We start from the raw sequence: 22,270 nt of genomic DNA on the forward strand, positions 1-22,270 counted from the left end.
TGCCCATATTTGGGAGCTACTCTCTTCCCTGATCCAGCTTTCTGGTCCTTCTTCCAGCCATGACATAATCTCCCCAGGCAATAATTAGCATTTACCTGCATATTAGATTTCAGGCTCAGGCAAAATAAATAAATAAATAAATAATATTTTTTGCTTCCCCCTTTTTGTTTTATTGTTGTTGTAGGTATTATTATTGTTGTTGTCATTGATGATGTTGTTGGCTAGGATAAAGAGAAATGGAGAGAGGAAGTGAAGACAGTGTGGGAGAGAGAAAGATAGATACCTGCAGATTTGCTTCACTGCCTATAAGGTGACTCTCTTGAAGATGGGGACCTGGGGGCTTGAATTGTGTTGTTAAAATTTGTAGGCTCTTGCCGGACTGGCTTGCTTGCTTCACGGCGGGTAACAGAGACGCGGAGACAACGGCTGGGCAGGGAAGCTGTATTTCTTTATTCACGAACAACGATTCATAAACTAAGACAAACTAATCACCAAACAGAACTCTGCTGTCTCTTTGCGGCGGCACAAACACCCTCTCTTACTCTCAAACTCCCGAACTCTTGAACTCCAGAACTCTCCAACTCTGGAACTCTGGAACTCTCTTACTTGAGAGTCCTCTGAAACTCTGGCACACTGGAACTCTCTCTTACTCTGTAACCCTGAAACTCTCGAACTCAGGAACTCCGGAACTCTGGAACTCTCGAACTCAGGAACCCTCTCCCGGGGTTCCTTGGGGCGGGGCCAAGCAGGCCCGCGAAATTAACAGGACTCATCCAATTCTCTTGGCGGGGGGAGGGCTAGAACAAACCAATGTAAAGCATACGACAGAATTGGGATCCTTACACTGGTCCTTGTGCTTCACACTATGTGTGCTTAACATGCTGCGCTACTGACCTCCTTGTATTATAAGTTTTCACTCCTTTCTCTTTAAGTTTGTGTTGTATTGTTGGGTAAGGTGGGATTCTTGCAAGCAGATGTGGTTGGATTGTGTTTTCTGATCCATACTCCCACTCTGTGCCTTTTAATGGGTGAATTTAAGTCACTGATATTTATTGATATTATGGATTTAAGGTATTGAAGTGACATTATTCAACAGTTTTTTATTTGCTCTGATATATGACAAGTATTATGGTGATGTTCTTGTTTACATGAAGTCTTTTACTTCTACATTTTTAATATCATGTTAAAACACTGAGAAATTAAATAAGATTATATAGTACAGAAAAACAAAGCATTGTTTTTATTATTAGTGATTTGATAATGATTGATGAGATTGTGGGATAAGAGGGGTACAACTGCATATAATTCCCACCACCAGAGTTCTGTATCCCACCCCCTCCATTAGAAGCTTCCCTATTATTTATCCCTCTGAGAATATGGACCAAAGATCTTAACGGGGTGCAGAAAGTGGGAGTTCTGGCTTCTGTAATTGCTTCTTCACTGGACATGGGAATTGACAGATTGATTCATACTCCCACTTTATTTCTATTTTTCCCTAGTGGGGTAGGGCACTAGGGAGGTGGGGCTCCAGGACACATTGGTGAGGTCATCTGCCCAGGAAAGTCAGGTTGGAGTCATGGTATCATCTGCAGCTTGGTGGCTAAAAAGCATTAAGATACAAAGCAGAACAGATGGCCTGAGCAATTACTGAGAACATTTACTAATCATTAGTCTATGACACTCTTTTTTTTAAAAAAAAATAGTATTATCTGTATTTATTGGATAGAGACAGACTGAAATTGAGATGGTAGGGGTAATAGAGAAGGTGAGAGATAGAGACACCTGTGGCACTACTTCACCACTTGTGAAGCTTTCCTCCTGCAAGTGGGGATGGTGGCTTGAGCCTGGGCTCAAGTGCACTGTAACATGTGCCCTCAACCAGGTGTAAACTCTCTTTTAAAGTTATATTTATCTGTTTAGTTAGAGAGACAAAGATATTAAAACAGTGATAGAGATAAAGATACCAGAGCATTGCTTTGCTTTGGCATCGACAGTGCCAGGGGTTTCACTCATGCAAGTCCTGTATTTTTTTTTTTTTTTTACCAGAGCACTATTCAGTTCTGGCTTATGGTGATGGGGGAGATTGAAACTGGGGCTTTGGAGTCTCAGGCATGAAAGTCTGTTTGCATAACCATTATGCTACCTACTCTTCACCCCAAGTCCTGTACTCTTAACTGTGTACCATCCCCATGCTACTCAATGACATTTAGATTAAATTTATTTGCTTATTTTGTACTCTACCACTCCACAAAGACCTTTACAGATAGGAAGACAGATGCAGAGTCAGAGAGGTAAACGAATCACAAAGCTAAAGCTTCCTTCAGTGTGCTGGGTGCTGGACTCACACCCAGACTGCACACATAGCAAAGCAGGTGTACTATCCAGATGACTTCTTCTGCCAGTCCCAAATTCCTTTTCATGGCTGCTGTATAATCACAACACACAGAGACCCTCTTGACTATCAAACTAATTATCGATTAAAGTATATATCTAGAGGGCCAGATGGTGGCACATCTAACTGTGCATACATGTTACTATGCACAAAGAGCTGGGCTTATGCCCCAGGTTCCCAACTAAAGATAGGAAGCTTCATGAGTGGTGAAGCAGATCTCAAGATGTCTCTTCTTTTCTCTTTTTCAAAAAATATATTTTATCTACTTTGGGTACAGACAGAGAGATATTGAGGGGGAAGGAGAGGTATAGGATGAGAGGGAAAAGAGACACCCACAGTACTTTCACTGCTAGTGGAGCTCCCCCACCGAGCCCCCCACAGATGGGGATCAGGTGCTTAAGCCTAGGTCTTTGTGTACTGTAATGTGTGAATCCAACCAGGTGTGGCACTGCTTGTCTCTCTTGCTCTCTTTCTACCTCTCTTTTTCCTCTCTATTTCTCTCTTGTAACAAATCAAAAGAAAAATAAATAAATAAATAAATAAATAAAGGAAAGAAATAGCCGGCTGGAGCTGTGTATTCATCTTGTAGTCCTAGCAATAGCCCAAGTAATATATATTTTAAATCTATCTAAATAAATAAATTTAAGTTTCTACCCAGTTTTTGCTTAGATCCATTGCTGCAATGAACTTCCTAATATATGTAATCTTTGTCTACACACATAATAAACCAGCAAAATAACATTGACATCTCAAGAGTCAGACAGATCTCTAAAACTTTAGATTCTTGTTTGAGGAACTCTTCTTTAAGCTGTTTGAAATACTCAGTATTCACAGAAACCATGTATGGTGGGCTTCATGTCCCTATTTGAGATGAATGTATTTCATTACAAATGACCCTAGTATTATTGCTACACATCATCACTGCTAAAATCAGAATGACATGAAGTCATCGCCAAGGAGTATGTTTTCCAAATCCAAGTACTACCCACCCCAGACAGTATGACTACTTTTTATCACCTTGCAAGGTCCTGTTGGCCAACTTCTGTCACAGTTTCCAATATCTGAGTCCTTATCAGCTCTGTCTGGAATGTTTGTGTGACCAGAGGCCACCTGTCACCTGCCTTGCACCTGCTTGTTGTTATGAATAACCCAGGTGGACAAGAAATAAGACACACTCTTCAATGACTACAATAGCCCTTATGGAATTTTCTTTTTACTTCATTACTTAAAAAAAATAAAGCTTCTTGGGAGTTGGGCAGTAGTGCAGCAGTTAAGTGCATGTGGCAAAGTGCAAAGACCGGCATAAGGATCCTAGTTTGAGCCCCCGGCTCCCCACCTGCAGGAGAGTCGCTTCACAAGTGGTGAAGCAGGTGTGTAGGTGTCTATCTTTCTCTCCCCCTCTGTCTTCCCCTCCTCTCTCCATTTCTCTCTGTCCTATCCAACAATGACATCAACAACAACAATAAAAACAACAAGGGTAACAAAAGGGAAAATAAATAAATATGATAAAAAAAATTTTAAAAAAAGCTTCTTAATGTACCAGACCCACTCTACAGTGATCTGTAAGCCTGATTGTCCTTGACATTAAGACTACAGTGGAGAGTGACAGAGGGGGCTGGGGATGTAGAGAAATAGGCTCTAGGGGCCATGCAGAATAATTTCTTGTCATTCTGACTTAATTTTATTTCTATAACTAACCATTTCTTTTTCTTGAAATGCAGTGTGCACACTTAATACTCTTTTCACCTTTGACTCTTTCTTAGAGACCTTTCTCTGCCAGTCTATGGATGATTACTCTTCTGACCTGAATTATGTAATCATGTAATCCTTGCTTCGTTCTCACCTCCTTTTTCTAATAACTTAATACTTAGATCTTTGCACAAAGGGAAACTTGGGGTATGGTGTATTTCATCAGAGCAAAAGAGAAGGAGGGAAAAGGAGAAAGGAAAAGGTGTTAGGGTCCCAGTGCACAAAGGTGGAGGGGGACCTAATTTGGAGAAATTGTATCTTATGTCAACAACTGTACTGTAAACCATTTATCCTCTATTAAAATTGATTTAGATAAAGCAAAATCACAAGTGAGCAGATATAGAGATGGCTCAGTGGCTAAGGCACTAGAATTTCAAGCAAGAGGTTTAAGCCTGGGCATCCTGTGCCACAATGATACTCCAATTCTCTTTCTTCTTCTCTATAGTGTTAATAAATAAATTCAGTTTAAAAGAAAAAATAATAGGACTTTTCATGTTATTTTAAGAGAGCTATTATTGGGTGAGTGGGTGTGCATTTGTGTCCACCTTTGAAAAAAATGTGAACACCACATCTGTGATGTGAGGCATAGTGACCAGCAGCATAATTCAGAAGCTGAGACATCTGGGATGCAAATTCCATAGAGGGAGGCACTCTACATCTTTCTTTCCTTCCTGGAAAGTTCCAGATCTCCACACAGCATGGATATCAGATAAAGATAGAACTGTGGCTTAACAAGGGTAGAATTTGTATGCATGATTATGTGAGTGGGTAACTATTTGCAAAGACTGTAATGCTTTGGGTATATGTGTTGGAGAACTGAATTAAAAGAAGTTGAAGAAAGTCAGAATACCAGTTTAAAATATGTGGGGGTGATTTCTTTTGGAGCAGGGGAGAGAAATCTGGAGTCTTGGGGTTAGAGTACTCAAGAACTCAACTGCCTTGGAGTCAGCACCACAGGACTCAGGCATGACTCAGTGCAGTGAGAGAGGAGAGATCTGCCCTAGGTGTGGCTGCCTGGGGGACAAACTTGAGCTCCATTGCCATTCCAGGGATGCCCCTGAATGCCATCACACACACAGACTTATAGAAACACATGGTATCAGGATTAGATAAATGATGTCAGTGCCAGTTTGTCTTGGTCTGCTGGTCCTACTCCTGATGGGACAGCCGGGGAGGCACAGAGTCACCCAATGACACACAGAGTCGAGAGTGAGTTTAAAAGGGATTTAATGAGGACAGAGCAGGAAACATGCATTTCTTACCAACCCAGATCCCTCTGCAGATGAATAGTGAGTAGCTGAAGGCCATGACTAAGAGTCTCTACTCAATTCAGAGGTCTCTGGGAACTCCAAAGCGAGGAGAACAAGAAACTTCAAAGCACATCTACTTAAGATGCAAATAAGAAAGACCCTCTGACTCAAGGGGATGGCAAGTTCTACACAGCACAGACAGAGGAGAAGGTGGTTATCATCAAGGGGTGGCCAGCTGCAATGGTGGCTGTGGACCATGTCACTTCTGCTTGGTCTTCTGCTGCCCTGGTCCTGGAGTGACCACTGGAGTGGGTGGCACTGGAACCTTGGTGCCAGGGTGGGGGACTTGGGGGTTGACAGGCTGTGGTGGCAGGGGGACCTTGATGCCAGGGTGGGGGTCCACAGGATGGGGGACTTGGGGCTTGATAGGCTGTGGCAGGGGGACCTTGATGCCAGGCAGGGGGTCAACTGGATGGGGGACTTGGGGGTTAAAAGGCTCCTGTGGCAGGGGGACCTTGATGCCAGGCAGGGGGTCAACAGGATGAGGGATTTGGGGGTGGACAGGCTCTTGTGGCAGGGGGACCTTGATGCCAGGCAGGGGCACCTTGGTCTGGCCAGGATCGCTGATGTCGTCAGGCACACAGGGCACTGGAGGCTGCTGAGGTGGAGGCTGGCAAGGCTGCTTCACCTGGTGCTGCTCCAGCTGAGGGGGTGGGATGGTGGTCTGCTTCTGCTGATAGGAGCTCATCTTCAGAGGAGGCTGCACCTGCCCACACACACAGACAAGCTTGCTCAGTGGATGGTAAAGCAAGAACAAGTCATGGTTAAGGCCCATGTGCCTCACTTCATGTCTCTCCAAAACTAGAGTCTCCCTTTAGTTATGTCCTGCTTTCCCAAAATGACATCAATAGTAATGTTGGTGAACCCCTTGCAAGTCACAAAAGAGACCCTCACACAGGATGCTGGTTTCCTTTGTTCCATGGGAGTGGCATCCTTCTCTCTGCTGTCACTCTCCTATTGATTCTAAGGTCCATTTCACAACACAGCCTGACTATCTCCTAGACTTGACTTAGACCTCAGACTTAGAAAATTAAAACGTGATAAATTTAAAAGTCTGGAACTTCCTTCTCACTCCTAGGACACCCAAGCTCTCATATGGAATTACACAACCCACCCCAAGCCCAGTACTCGCTCTGCCTCCTAAGCCTGCCCTCACATTGTCCTTCCCTTCTGGAAGGCTCCCCACTCTGTGCTGCTTGTCCACACAGGCTCTCCTCCCTTATTCTCTGCCAGAAGCTGGATCACCTTTCTCATTGAGCAAAGCACTCAGCTTGCTCTGTCCTCCTTGCTAAACATTTTACATGCAGTGTTTTATCAAATCGCCCCCCCCCCCAAGCCTCTGTCCACTGTTGGGTTAGGCAGAAAAGAAAACTTATCCTCCAAACATCTAAACCACAAATCATACCTTCTGCAATACATAGAAAATTCTCACTAATGTTTAGAGGGAAAATTAGAATGACCCTCCAAATGCCAGGGCAAAGCCTATGTAATAGTGTATGCTAGTTCTTCTCCTTGTTCTAAGTGAATGAGTGGTCATTACATATACCAGGCCTTTTTTTTTCCTGACCATTCCATAACTCTAGTCTAATCACCAAGCCAATATGGTGCATGTCTCCCAGCATGCAAATCACTATTGCAATTTCTTTTTGCAGTTTCTATACTACATATTATACAACACATCCATGTTTAAATATATATGCATCTTTATAATATCAAGAGACTCCAATCAAATAAAATAGCACTGGGTAAATAATAAGAAAACCCAAGGGGGTAGACTCACCTGAGAAACAGGAAGGTTTGAGTTGTTGGCCTGTTTGTCCTGTGTGGACTGTCTGGACAGGTGACTCTTTATATAGAAAACCAGTCCTGCCTTAAGGAAGTGGGATTTTCTGCTCTACCTCGATTCCAGCTTTTACAATGAATATCCCTAGATTAATATTTTTTGGCTTTGCAATGAGTTCACCTTGGCCTATCCCTGTCCTCTCTTTGTAGTGAGGTAGTTTTGTAGAACAGGATTCTTGGGTGGTGATGAGTTAGATCAAGGTAAAGTGCAGGGTTTCTGGGGTCACAACCATGCCTTCTGAACAGTTCCCCAGCCTTTAGCTCAAATACATTCCATGGAGCATTTCATGTCCTAAGTCAATGTGGCAATGACAGTAGGTAATTCTAGTTCTTCAGGGAGACAGACACTAAAGTTGGGGCTGTGATGTAGATTTTCTCATGTTTCAACTCAGAACAGTTATAGACTTGGAGGGGAAAAGAAAGTTTTCACCATGGATGCTTGGTAAATGTCTGTGGGAAAAGTTTTGTGATGGCATGTAGACCACAAATACTTTTTAAGTGTGTGTATGTGTGTGTGTGTGTGTGTGTGTGTGTGTGTGTGTGGTGAGTCCTTCTTCCTTCCTTAGTGTTTTGTCTCTGTGTTACCTCCTATGAACCTGAGTTCTCTACCATAAACTCCTTCCATTGGTTTCCTAAAATCCTAGTTGGAAAGGGTACATAACATAACAGATACACAAAGAGACTCTTAGGTCTGAGGCTCCAAAGTCCCATTTTCAATCCCCTGCACCACCATAAGTCAGAGCTAAGCAGTATTGTGGTGAAACAAAACAAAATAAAACAAACAAAAAAATAAAAAACAAGTAAACAAAACCTAAAATCCTACTTTTACTTTATCTTTTTTAAAATTTAATTTCATTTTTTAAATTATCTCCCATCCAAGTACTAACCAGGCCCGACCCTGCTTAAATTATCTTTATTTATTTATTGGATAGACACAGCTAGAAATTGAGAAGGAAGGGGTGATAGAGACAGTGACAGAGAAACACCTGCAGCACTACCTTACCACTCATGAAGCTTTTCCCTCTGCAGGTGGGGGCCAGGGGATAGAACTTAGGCCCTTGTGCAATGTAACATGTGCTCTTAACCAGGTGAGCCAACACTCAGCCCCATACTTTATCTTCATATACTACCTCAGACAATTATTTTATTTGGTAGATATGTAGGTTGTGGGAGAGACAAATGAAGGAAGATAAGCAGGAGGGAAGGACAGAAAGGAAAGAGACAAAAGGAGAAAGAAATAATATGGTTCTACTGTCAGACTGTGGAGACAGCATAACTTTAATGCTGAAAACTTCCATGCATGAGGCTCCAAAGTCCCAAGTTCAATCACCAGCATCATCATAAACCAGAGCTGAGCAGTGCTCTGGTCGTTCTATCTGAATTTTCTCTCTGTACCTCTCTCATTAAAATAATATGTTTTTAATAATATTGTTCTATTGCCAACTGCTTTGACAACAATACAGCAATCTCTTGACATGATTCACTCTCATATGACAGGCTCATTGTATGAGTGAAGAAGAGGTAAAGGTTTATCATTTTTCCTTGCTTTCTTCCCCACCCATCAACTCCTTCCCTCTCTGTTAATGTTAGACTGGTCACCTCCCTCTGGGGTTGAACCAGTGTCACTGTCACACTGAAGCTATGGTCTCTGACATCACATGTGCTCTCCACTCAGATTGAATCTAGACCTCTCCCCTGACAAAAACCTCCTCTCAGGGACACTGACATGGGGGAACTTAACTGCTCTACCTCTAATTCTTGTCAACAGGGCATCCTGCTTCCTGTTCTGATGTATGAATTTGAGTCTTTCTTCTGTCTTACCATGAGCTGGACCTAGGTTCCCAGAGATGTTCCCTCTCTCCTGCCTCTCCCCAACTGACTGTACTTTGTACCTCCTAACAAAAGCCCCCAGACACCAGTGGAGAGTTCCTATTTCCACCAATCTTGTTTTTCCTGTGTTGGACAAACACACTGTGTGACTGGGTGTTAGAGTCCTTCCTGTTCTTCAGAGATGCTTGATTTCTTCACAGTACTGTGTGTTTGAAGGACACTGACCTGCACAGAGTATGAATCCCCTCCTTTCTTCTTCTTTTTTTCCTCAATAACCATTTTTCCCTTTTTATTTTATTAATTATTTAATACTAATTTACAAAATTATAAAATAACATGGGTATAATTTCACACCTTTCCCACTACCAGAGTTCTGTGTCCCTATTCGCTCCATTGGAAGATACTATAGTTCTCCCAAGTTTGCAGATATGGGTTGACTCTAATTTCTATGACTATGCATTTATATTTATATATATTTGTGCATTTTTCTTCTTTTATTAAGGATTCTAAAAAAGGGCCAAATATATGCAAATATAGACAGATGGTTGTAGAAAAAATAGTTGACCCATATCTGCAATCTTGGGAGAACTGTAGTAGTTTACAGTGGAAGGGTTGGGGATCCAGAACTGTGGTGGTAGTTGTACTCTGTTATCTTGTGATTTTGTAAATCAGTATTAAATCACTAATAAATAAAAGCCCCATTGCTAAGTACCATTGGTGGATGTACTGACATCTTCCTCAGACTCCCTTTTCTAGTGGCAAGAAGTTGCTATACTTCCCACATCAGTGAGCTAGGCTTTGCTTGATACCCATAAATGGGTGGTAATGGGTAACTTTATACACTCTCAGATCTCCTGGGCCTTGGGTATTTGGTAATTGTGTCTGTATGAATGCTCCACACACATTCCTTTGATCTCTGCCTCTTATTTCTTGACCCCAGGTTCCAGGAGGCCACAGCACAAGACATGAGAAGTCTATGGAAATGCTAATTTTATGTATAGATGTGCAGACTTGAATGGTTCACATCTAATGACTATAAGTCACCAATGGAATTCATAAAGTTATAAGTTGAGCTTTCTTCTTCATTTCCAGAGAAAAACCTTCTGAAGCACTACTTTTATATTTAATATGTGCAGTTAAATGATTTTGGACATATACAAGCACCTGTAACATTACCAACACTATCAAGAAAAGAGATATCTCTAACAAATTCTAGGTTTTCCTTGCAAGTGTCTCATTTTGATTATGCTGAGAACATTTCATATGAGACACAACCTCTGACTTTAAGTCCACTATACATGGCTTATTTTTTTTATTTGTTTACATTTGCTATTGAAGCTTTTTATATATTTTGTAAACCAGCTCTTTTTAAGATAAAGCATCTGCAAATATTTTTCTCCCATCCTGTAGGCTGCCTTATAACTCTATTGATTGTTTTCTTTACTGTGCAAAGCTTTCTTAGTTTAGTGTAGTTTCACTTGAATATTTTTACTTTACTGCCTGTGTTTTCAGATATACAGTCATGAAATCATTATCAAAACAATAGCACAAAACATTTTAATTTAAAATTACTTGTTTAATTTCATTTATTCATTATATTTTATTATTAGCAATTCAACACTGGTTATAGAATTGTAAGACCTCAGGGTTATAGTTTCACATCCATGTATGTGAGTGTCTGACTTACTATACACACCATCAAAGTTCCTTTTTTTAAATTTATTTAAGAAAGTATTAATTAACAAAACCATAGGGTAGGAGGGGTACAATTCCACACAATTCCCACCACCCAATCTCCATATCCCACCCTCTCCCCTGATAGCTTTCCCATTCTCTATCCCTCTGGGAGCATGGACCCAGGGTCATTGTGGGTTGCAGAAGGTAGAAGGTCTGGCTTCTGTAATTGCTTCCCCGCTGAACATGGACGTTGACTGGTGGGTCCATACTCCCAGTCTGCCTCTCTCTTTCCCTATTAGGGTGTGTCTCTGGGGAAGCGGAGCTCCAGGAGACATTGGTGGGGTCTTCAGTCCAGGGAAGCCTGGCCGGCATCCTGATGACATCTGGAACCTGGTGACTGAAAAGAGAGTTAACATACGAAGCCAAACAACTTGTTGAGCAATCATGGACCCAAAGCTTGGAATAGTGGAGAGGAAGTGTTAGGGGGATACTCACTGCAAACTCTAGTGTACTTCTGCTTTCAGGTATATATTTTGCAGTAGTTTATGGATACTTGTGAACATATGCTCTCTCTCACAGAAACTGGTATATATCTAGGTTTTGGGACTTTGTTAGAAAGTGAACCACCTGAGATGGAATTAGAGTATACTATGAAAGGAAAGGTCTCACCCGAGTAATGAAGCTGAAGGGTTGTCATTCCACACGTGTAGTCTCTGGACACAGTCTGAAGTGAAGCACGTTGAGGTGGCAATCGTTGCGTTGGTTAGGTTGTGATCGACAGATGCAATATTATTTGATATGGATTGGGAGAGGCATACGGGAAAGTGGGCCCTATCCAAGGGTTCCAGGACTGGGGGAAGTAGAGGCTCTATAGTGGAGATGTGAGGTTCCTACTGTCTTAGGGTTCAAAAAGACAATCGATAGTTACTGTTATCATCCCATTATTTGGTAATGGGTTAACTTTGAAAAGTCCTTTTGTTAGGATTTGTTGTACAGTACCCAGTATCTTGTATATAGCTGTGCTATTGGTTGCTTCTGATCTACTTGGTCTAGGCTTTTGAGAGAGTCTGCATATCAATTACACTGCATATATTGAGAAAAGATTCAGTTTGTGTTTTGAAAAACTTCGAGACATACAATTAATTTTCCCCCTCTTGTATGAATTAACTAGTGATGTATATGACTACATTTTACTAGGAGTGTACATAAACACCATTCCCATCCTTTCAGATCTTCTTCCTCAACTTCTGTTGGTGAGTGGGATCATCCCATACACATCTTTATCTTTCTGACTTAGCTCACTTAACATAATACCTTCTAGCTCCGTCCAAGATGGGTCAGAGAAGGTGGGTTCATTGTTCTTGACAGCTGCAACCATCAAAGTTCCTATGACACCCTCCCTCATTTTTCAAAGTCTAAGAGACAGTTTATTATTCTTTGCTATAGTCATCTATAATCTACATTTGAGCTAAACTATCTGGTAGTTATCTTTCATCTCTGATTTCACCTAGCATTATCACTTCTGGCTCCATTCATTTTATCTTGAATTTACATATACTGTGACATAGTCATAATAGTCACATTCTCACTAAAGAGAAAAAATACCTTACAATTGATATTATCCTCGTAGACTTCACTAAATGTAGTAGACCTGAAAAGTTAACACAAACACTTGTCTGCGAGCCTCCCCACAGCTTTCTTTCAAGACAGAAATGTTTAATCAAAGTGATGTTGATTTATCAGTTATTCATTACAAGAACATTTTAGAAATAGTACATCACTTTTTGTATGAGTAAGTCTCACCAAGCCCATCACCTAAATATTAATGTTAGTTCATTATCAAAATGACCCTTCTACTGGATCCCATCCCTTCCTCTTCCCCTCAGGTAATTTTCTATGGAACTGTCAGGTTCCAGGAGTACTGTATACCCACATGTGATACATGTAACTCACCACATTCTCCACCTAAGTTCTGTGTCCTCCCAGCCCACCCCCTCTATAACTATCTTAGTTCACACATTTTATAAGAGATGGTCTGATTATCTTCTTTTTCATTTTTTCAAGTTCATTTGCTTTAATCATCTATGCTCCACATATAAGTAAAACCATTCAGTATTTGTTTACCTTTTTATTTATTTCACTTAGCATAACCATATTCAATTATTTAAAAAATTAAGATATCTTTATTTTTAAATTTTTTATTATCTTGATTCATTTGATAGAGATATCCAGAAATTGAGAGGGAGAGGAAAGATAGAGAGGGAGAGAGACACCTGCAGCCCTGCTTCACAATTTGTGAAGCTTTTCCCTTGCAGGTGGGGACCGGGGCCTTGAACTCGGTTCCTTGCACATTTTAACATGTGCTCTCAATCTGGTGCGCCACCACCCAGTCCCAATCATATCCAGTTCTGCCCATTTTGTTCCAAATGATGTAGCTTCATATTTTTTTGACTGCAGAGTAGTGGTTCCTTGGGCATTTAGGTTGTCTCCATAACATTGGCTATTGTGAATAAGAAAGAGTACTTAAAGAAATAAGATTTTTTTTCTCTTTTCTTAATTAATAAATAAAAATAAAAGTTATAGTTTAAAATTGCTGGGGGTGATTTTGCTACTGAATTTTGATCTATTTTTTTTCTTTATTGAATCATATGCTTAATATCTACTTGCTTAACTCTAGTGGATATTTATTTAGCTGACAGTTTTCAAGAAATAACTCAGTGAAGTTGCCACTTCAACAACAACAACAAAAGTCCCCATTTCTGAAAGTTAGAGCCTAGGTTGAGTCAGAATAGCCCCTCCCCCTGAATGGGGTGGCATGTGTGACCTGCTTCTGACTAACCAACTGGAAAAGGTGTCAAGCTTTCACTCCCATGACCTCACTAAGTACATGAGACTCTGACTTGGCAGACTGGAGCTAGAACTCCCCTCCCAGGCTTGATGAAGCAAAAGCCCAGGTTGAAGAAGCTAAGTGAAAAAATTGGAGCCACCTCCAGGAACTGCAGGTGGATTTTAGTGCTTGGTCTTTGAGGCAACAGCCTGAATGACCTGAATGGTCCATCCCTAGTGGAACTTCTAGATAAGAACTTGACCAAAGTGACATCTGGATCCTCTTCTGAGATCCTTCAACAAATGCCCCAACTCCCAGACTTCCAACCCAGGGGAACTATTTTATAATTGATATGTGTTGTTAGAAGATGGTAAAGTTGTTGCAACTTGTTACACAGAAGTATAAAACTAAATAGTATTTACCATCAATGATGAATTGTGAAACTTAAAATAAAAATTTTAATTGTGTAAGATGCAGACTCATTTGTTTACTCGTTACAATAGCACAGCTTCCAACACTTAATATTGTGGCAATATCAGTGCATGTGATATATTATAATTGTCCAGTGAGATATGTTAATATTTGCAAGATTTGCATAACTCAGCAAATCAGTATTTCCAACACCACCAATTTGTGATACTACAAAATTTGGTATAAATGATAGATAAATGTGCAAGGCTCATAAAAGGATTTCATTGGGGGGAGAGAAAGGGAGAAAGAGAGAGAGAAGCTGAACATCATCCTGACATTGTGGTTTTAAGGATAAAATATGGAACTTTGCACATTTACAAGTGCAAGATCTTACTCTATTGTTATGCCACCTTCCTGTTCACCCACAAATGACTCCAAGTAAATGTTAGCAAATGTTTATTTTGTCAGCATTAACTATTCTTGTAATTTTATTTTATTTTAGTTTAGTTTATTTTTCTTCAAGGCTTCTCCAGGCTGACTTTTTCAGATAGAAAGAAGGCGACAGAAAGGCAGAGAAAAGGAGGGCGGGAAAGACACCACAGTACCCTAGGCACCACCAATGTCATGGAGACTGACTCAAATGCTGGTCACTCACATGGAAAAACAGATGCACTACCAGGTGAGCTATTGCACTGGCTCAAATTTTCAAATTTTATAATTAATCACAGATAATAAAAAAGTGCAACTAAATCTACACCTACACACAGCCTTCTCAAGTGGCAAAGTGAGGAAATAAATACTGGTGTAGTTCATTTAACTTTCATCAGTCATGCATTCTCTCTCTTCTCTGTGTGTGTGTGTATGATATCTATACAATTTTGTCATGTAGTTATAATTATTTTATTGTCAGAAGTGGAGAATGTATGGTCTATGAAATCATTTGGTTTGGCCTTGCTAAGGCAATGAGAGGATTTTTCACAGCAACATTAAGTGTTAATTTATAAGTTGATACATTTTTTTTTTTCTGAAGCACTTTTCAGTTTTTATTTTTGGTGGTTCCAGGGAATGACACTGGGACCTAGAAGCCTTATATGTGACAGCCTTTTTGCATAACCATTATGCTATCAACCTACTTCTTTTTTTTTTTCAAACTGACAAAATTGTGTTCATTATATCTGCTTCTCACATCTTTTTTTTTAACATGGAAAAACTTTTTTGTTGTTTTTTAATTTTTTTTTATTTATAAAAAGGAAACATTGACCAAACCATAGGATAAGAGGGGTACAACTTCACACAATTCCCAACACCAGAACTCTGTATCTCATCCCCTCTCTTGATAGCTTTCTTATTCTTTAACCCTCTGGGAGTATGGACCCCAGGTTATTGTGGGATGCAGAAGGTGGAAGGTCTGGCTTCTGTAATTGCTTCCCCGCTGAACATGGGCATTGACAGGTTGATCCATACTCCCAGCCTGCCCCTCTCTTTCCCTAGTGGGGAAGGGATATGGGGAAGCAGAGCTCCAGGACATATTGGTGAGGTTGTCTGTCCAGGGAAGTCTGGTCGGCATCATGCTAGCATCTGGAACCTGGTGGTTGACAGGAGAATTAACATACAAAGCCAAACAAATTGTTGAACAATCATGGACCTAAAGGCTGGAATAGTGCAGATGAAGAGTTGGGGGGTTCCCCATTTTATAGATAGCTAGTAGGCATATTTTAGTTCCAAAAGGCCCATAACTATACTAGTTTTTTTTCTTTTTGCCCCTGAGCCTGTAATCTGATATGCAGGTGGATCCAAGTTATTGTCTGTGGAGATGATGTCATGGCTGGGAAAAGGACCAGAAAGCTGAATCAGGGAAGAGAGTAGCTCCCTAATATGGGAAAGGGGTATAAATATTGTTGACTGTAAACAATCAATCTGATGTGATCAGGAACCCATAGTCAGCTTAGAAGCCTGTGTGACCTCTGCATCCCTGTAGATCTGAGCTCACAATCTGCAGTCATGAGTAGGAACATTCCATACTGCCCCAATATTGACCCATCTTCCTCAGGTGTAGGATAGAGTATGTTGTCCATCCTCCCTTTGGAGGATGGAATATTTTCTACCATTGTTGATCCAAGTTGAGGGCAAGGTCCTATGAGGGCCCACAAAGGGGCCTATTGTGTTGTTCCTGATAGAAATGACTGGTAATAATGGAGAGAGGGATTTATTCGAGTTCTAGGCCCATCAAGTCTGTTTGGGAATCACAGGACTCCCCAATTAGGGCCTCAGCTGGTGGAATGGCCTTGTAGTGACTAAAGAGTCATCGTTAAAATATGCCAGTCTCTTGCACTTATTCAGCTTTTGCAGTCCTTGCTTTGCTAAGGTTATCTTTGGAGTGAGTCAGAGAACTATAATAGGAAGTAGGTGAGGAGGGTATCTAAGTCTAAGTAGACACTATTTCATTAGGAACTTTATACTGACTCACTACAGACTATTGTGTATTTTTGCTTTCAGGTATATATTTTGCCTTAATTTATGGATACATGTGAACATATGCCCTGTCTCATGGGCCCTGGTCTATATCTAGGTTTTGGGACTTTGTTAGGAAGTGAACCACCTGGAATGGAATTAGAGAATACTATGAAAGGAAAGGTCTCAACTGAGTAATGAGAGTAAAGGGGTGATATTCCATGCCTGACTTCTCTGGACACAGTCTGAGGTGAAGCATGCTGAGGCGGTACTCGTTGCATTAATTAGGTTGGGATCTGCAGATGCAATATTATTTGGTATGAATTGAGAGAAGCATGCAGGAAAGTGTGCCCCACCCTAGAGGTTCCAGGACTGGGGGAAATATAGGCTCTATAGTGGAAATGTGAGGTTCCTGGTGTCTTAGAGTTCAAGAAGAAAATAGTTAGTTATTGTTTTAATCACATCATTTAGTAATTGGGTTAACTTTGAAAAATCCCGTTGTTAGGATTTGCTGTATAATACCCAACATCACCATAATTTATGTCCTTTGACATTATTTGTATATAGCTGTGCCACCGATTGCATCTGTTCTTCCTGGACTAGGCTTTTGAGAGAGCCAACATATCAAAGACTCAGCCTATGTATTAAAAAGACACAGTCTGTGTTTTAAAAAGTTTGAGACATACAATCAATTTTCCCTTCTCATATTAATTAAATAGTGATTTATATGACTACAAATTAATAGGAGTGTTCATAAACACCATTCCCACCAGCAAACCTGTGTCCCATCTCCCCCCCCACCCCCACTCCCTGCTGCCCAGGGAAGCTGAATATCCACCCTCAATTTCACCCTAGGATTTTTACTTTGGTGTCCTACTCCAGATTTAGTCAAATCCTGCTTTTTTAGCTATTACGAATTGAGTTGCTATGAACATAGGGAGGATGGACAACACACTCTATGCTACACCGGAGGAAGATGGGTCAACACTGGGGCAGCACGGAATGTTCCTACTCATGACCATAGAATGTGAGCTCAGACCTAGAGGGATGTAGAGGTCACACAGGCTCCTAAGGTAATTATGGGCCCCAGATCACATCAAATTGATGGGGTTTACAGTAATATTTATACCCCTTTCCCATATTAGGGAGCTAATTTATTCCCTGATCCAGCTTTCTGGTCCTTTTCCCAGCCATGACATCATCTCTCCAGACAATAATTAGGATTCACCTGCACATCAGATTCCAAGCTCAGGCAAAAAATAAAAATAAAATGAAAAAACAAAACACTAGTATAGCTGCAGGCCCTTTGGAATATAACTAAAATATGCCTACTAGCTATCTACAAAATGGAGGATCCCCCCCCCCGTTGCTTCACCTGCTCTATTCCAGCCTTTAGGTCCATGATTGTCCAACAATTTGTTTGGCTTTATATATTATCTCTCTTTTCAGCCACCAGGTTCCAGATGCTAGCAGGATGTGACCAGACTTCCCTGGACAGACAACCCCACCAATGTGCCTTGGAGCTCTGCTTCCCCAGAGCCCTTCCCCACTAGGGAAAGAGAGAGACAGGCTGGGACTATGGATCGACCTGTCAAAGCACATGTTCATCGGGGAAGCAATTACAGAAGCCAGACCATCAACCTTCTGCATCCCACAATGATCTTGGGTTCATACTCCCAGAGGGTTAAAGAATAGGAAAGTTATCAGGGGAGGGGTTGGTATAGGGAGGTCTGGTGGTAGGAATTGTGTGAAATTGTACCCCTCTTATCCTATGGTTTTGTCAATGTTTCCTTTTAATAAATAAAAAATTAAAGAAAAAAGGAAAATATTCACAACTAATTAATAATACCTTTAAAAAATTATGTCCTTTGACATTATTTGTATATAGCTATGCCACTGGTTACTTTTGTTCTCCCTGGACTAAGCTTTTAAGAGAGTCAACGTATCAAAGACTCAGCCTATGTATTAAAAAGACTCAGTCTGCGCTTTAAAAAGTTTGAGACATTCAATCAGTTTTTCCCCTCTCCTCTTAGCCTCCTTCTAGAGCAGCTACTGTGCATTACACTCCCTTCTCCCCCCCCCCACTTCCTGTTATAGCACCAGGATTTTCACAGATGATACTCACTAATTAAGGAAACAGCAACAACAAAATAAAAATATACAACAACAAGGCCTAAGGTGGTTGAACTGGCTTGTGTGTGGGTTGTTGTGTGATTGTGTGGGTCTGCATTTGTTGTGAATGTGCCCCTGTGTTTGTGTCCATGAATGTGTGTAAGCACTTGCATTCATGTGTTGGAAGCCATAGAAAAGGGGTATGAGTGGAGAACAGATGATCAAGCAGGAATATTTCCTTATAATAGTGATGGGAGGGGGCAGGTGGTGGTACACCCGGCTGAGCACACACATTACTATAATCAAGCACCTGGGCTCAAGTCCCTGGTCCCCACTTATGGGGGGGTCACAAGAAATGAAGCAGAGCTTCAAGTGTCTTCTCTTTCCCCCCTCAATTTCTCTCTTTCTTATTAAACAAAAAATAAAGAAAAATAATGGAAAAATGACCACTGAGAGCAGTGAAATTTCTAATAAAGGCAACAAGCCATGGTGATAACCATAGTGGCAACTAAAAAAAGAAAGGATAGTGATAAGGCCACTTTGGATGCCACTGAACAGAGCAGGCATGAATTAGGGGCAAAGACTCAGCATCCGAAGTATCTTGAAACAGGCAGTGAGTTATACTTAGATATAACACATTCCTGCACTACCATAAAAACCCTGCTCAAACTGAGGCTCAAAAAGTGGCACACCCTGTGGGGACACACACACACACACACAGGCACACACATATGCACAGACACACACACATACACACACACACACACACACACACACACACACACACACACACCTTTTCTCAGGTCTGAGCAGGCACATTCTGGCCTTCCTCACCAGCCCTTGATAGGTGCATTCCCTGCTTGCTGTGGAAAGAAAAGTGAAAACAACTGAGCCAGTCAATGGTGTTCAAAGTGGTTTATTAGGGCAGATTAGGAAAAATGAGCTTGTTCCCCACTCCCCCAAATCCCTCTTCAGAGGAGCCATAGGCATCCAGAAGATTAGCTCAGCCAGACAAAGAGGGAAGAGTTTGAACTCAGGTGGTTGGCTCTTCCAGGATGAGACTGTAGAGCATGTTACTTCTGCTTGGTCTTCTGCTGAGATGGGGCCAGAGTGACTGTTGAAGGGCAGGGTTCAGGCACCTTGGGGTGGCAGGGCTCAGGCATCTTGGGATGGCAGGGCTCAGGCATCTTGGGATGGCAGGGCTCAGGCATCTTGGGATGGCAGGGCTCAGGCACCTTAGTATGGCATGGCTCCTTGGTTTTGGGGGCACAGGGTTCCTGGGGTGGAGGCTGGCAGGGCTGCTTCACCTGCTGCTGCTGGGGCTGGGGGGGTGCAGTGCAGGGCTGCTTCTGCTGGTGGGAGCTCATACTTCAGAGGAGGCTGGACCTGGAGACAAAAATAAAAGCTGACTTAGTGATTGAATTTAGCATGGAGCACATTAATTTTTATGCAAAATAGTTCTCATTTCAGGACTCTTATAGAAGAGACATGACCCCTCCCCCCTAGATGTGCCAAAGAGTCAAATATGCTTTGATAACTTCTGGTTCTTTTTCAAGAGGAAAGGCAAGGTGTTTAACTACATTTTAGCAGATTCACTTCTTGGTCCCCGTTCTTTTCAGAGAATAGCATGTTTCTCACTGTCAAGCATCCAAAGCCAAATATTAGAATTTTTTTTCCACCAGGGTTATACTGAGGCTGGTGCCTTTGCTAGGAATCTATACTCCTGATGGCCATTTTTTTCTTTTCTTCTTTTCTGTTTTATTTGATAGAGCAGAAAGAAATTGAGAGAGGAGGGAGAGATAGAGAGGGAAAAAGAAAAACACCTGCAAACGTACTGCACCATTTGTGAAGTGTCCCCCCTGCAAGTGGGGAGTGGGGGATCAGGATCGAGCCCAGCTCCTTGAGCATGGTAATGCTAGGCCCCTATTCATTTTTTTAAGGTATGGATAGAGTGACAAAGAGAGGGAAAGATACCACAGCACTGTAGTATGCGTCAATGCAAGTGGAAGCCAGACTTGAACCTGGATCTCATACCTGGCAAAGCAGGCACACTAACCAGGTGAGCTATTTTACTGGCCCCACATATTAAATATTCAGGAACTGGTCACCTTCCCAGTCTGAGCACCATCTCTTATTTTCCAGGAAAGTTTCTTATGAGTAAGCTCTAAGACTTCACTGTGATCTTTGTCGACCCAGTTCCTTCCAAACCACTCTACTTCCCCCTTTGAGCTTGTGTCTGTGTTTTCCCCTCAGAACTCAGAGCCCAGACCACCATGAAAGCTCTCCTAGAGGCAAGAACCTCAGATTGCACCTCCCTTCACCTCCCTTTTTCCTCAGGCCAGCCACTCTCTAATTAGCATTTCACTTGTGTGTGCACCTACGTGATCTTCCCTGCTAGACTGTAAGGCTGTCCAGTCAGTCTTCTGTCAGTCTGAGTCATTCAAAGCACCTGCCATGCTGCCTTCAGGAGAACACCTGAGTAGCAGAGGCTCCGCTGATGAACTCAGCATCACACACAGAAGGAACCAAGGCCTTGTTGAGAGTGCCCCGGCCCTGGGTCCTAGCTTAAACCATGTTCCTGACTTACCTATTGGGACTCAAACAACTTCACTCCCAATGTTCTCCCCTGAGGTGGCTGACTTATCACCCCCTCCCCACCTAACAAGTGCTTTTCCCATCCAAACCTCAAGACCTCGTGTTTGAGAATCCAACATTTTATCCACTGAGCCACCTCTTAAGCTGCAGAATTGCTGTAATTTTTTAAAAATATTTTTAATTATTTTTTATTGGCTAGAGACAGAGAGAACTTGAGAGGGATGGGGGAATGGAGAAGTAAAGAGACACCTGCAGCCCTGCTTCACCACTCATGAAGCTTTCCCCCTGCAGGTGGGGACGAGGGGCTTGAACCTGTGTCCTTGTGAGCTGTAATGTGTGCACTTAACCAGGTGTGCCACCACCTGGCCCTGGATCATTATAAATTTTAAGTGAAAGCATGAGGTCCTGAGTTTGATCCTTGCTGTAGCATGTGCCAAAGTGATGCTCTGGTTCTCTCTCATTAATTAATAAATACATACATTTTAAAAATAAAATAAAGTAAAATAAGGATATCCCAGTATGTCTTCTCTGATCAACCTGTTTCCACACTGGTGAGCATCTAATAGTAATAATCCTTGAAAGAATCACATCTTTCCCATGGCTTCCCATCAGAGAGAGACTTACCTGGCTGGCAGGAGAGAACGGGGATGCCTGGTGGCTGAATCTGGTGCAAAGGCAATGGACAGACAGCTTTTTATACCTTGAGCAAGCCCTGCCTCAAGGAAACAGGATCAGTCCTGGCCCCTCTGTTTTCATTCCTGCCCTGTCAAACATGATTCACCCCACTCCCCTCAATTACCCGTTGGCTCAGCTTTTGTGATGAAAACCACCCACTTGCTATTTCTTTGGCACTGGCTGCCTGGCAATTATGTCACTTGGGCTCAGTGCCTGCTGTCATCCTTCCCCTCACAGTCAGGTGCAAGGTTCCTGTATGCTGTGCTGGGGGTGGGGGGTGAGTTGGGGGGCACGGGATTCCAGCAGGGTTCAGTGATCCAGTCCTGGAGGGGCCATCTGATCCTTCTGTGACTGTGGTGCCACCTTCCTGCTTTCCTTTACTTACATGGCTCTTTCTTA

The 22,270-nt window shown here is 41.9% G+C and overlaps 2 protein-coding genes across 2 annotated transcripts; both read right to left on the reverse strand.

Annotated features, from left to right (window-relative positions):
* Positions 1–5,351: 5,351 nt before the first annotated feature.
* Positions 5,352–7,271, reverse strand: LOC103125521 (cornifin-B-like). The gene is made up of 2 exons (XM_007536312.2): positions 7,232–7,271; positions 5,352–6,178 (listed from the first exon to the last, which is right to left on the reverse strand). Exon 2 carries the CDS (start codon positions 6,137–6,139, stop codon positions 5,651–5,653), a length of 489 nt encoding a protein of 162 aa, XP_007536374.1. The 5' UTR covers positions 6,140–6,178; positions 7,232–7,271; the 3' UTR covers positions 5,352–5,650.
* A 12,230-nt stretch (positions 7,272–19,501) lies between these two features.
* Positions 19,502–21,962, reverse strand: LOC107523341 (cornifin). Its single transcript, XM_016193966.2, has 2 exons — positions 21,821–21,962; positions 19,502–19,987 (listed from the first exon to the last, which is right to left on the reverse strand). The coding sequence occupies exon 2, from the start codon at positions 19,966–19,968 to the stop codon at positions 19,675–19,677; it is 294 nt and encodes a 97-aa protein (XP_016049452.1). The 5' UTR covers positions 19,969–19,987; positions 21,821–21,962; the 3' UTR covers positions 19,502–19,674.
* Between the last annotated feature and the right edge of the window lie 308 nt (positions 21,963–22,270).

The sequence above is a fragment of the Erinaceus europaeus genome, chromosome 11 (assembly GCF_950295315.1).
Source record: "Erinaceus europaeus chromosome 11, mEriEur2.1, whole genome shotgun sequence".
Taxonomy (NCBI): Eukaryota; Metazoa; Chordata; class Mammalia; order Eulipotyphla; family Erinaceidae; genus Erinaceus; species Erinaceus europaeus.

Excerpts from the sequence above, each read along its gene's own strand:
- LOC107523341 (XM_016193966.2), bottom strand. The coding sequence starts at position 19,968 with ATGAGCTCCCACCAGCAGAAGCAGCCCTGCACTGCACCCCCCCAGCCC.
- LOC103125521 (XM_007536312.2), bottom strand. The coding sequence starts at position 6,139 with ATGAGCTCCTATCAGCAGAAGCAGACCACCATCCCACCCCCTCAGCTG.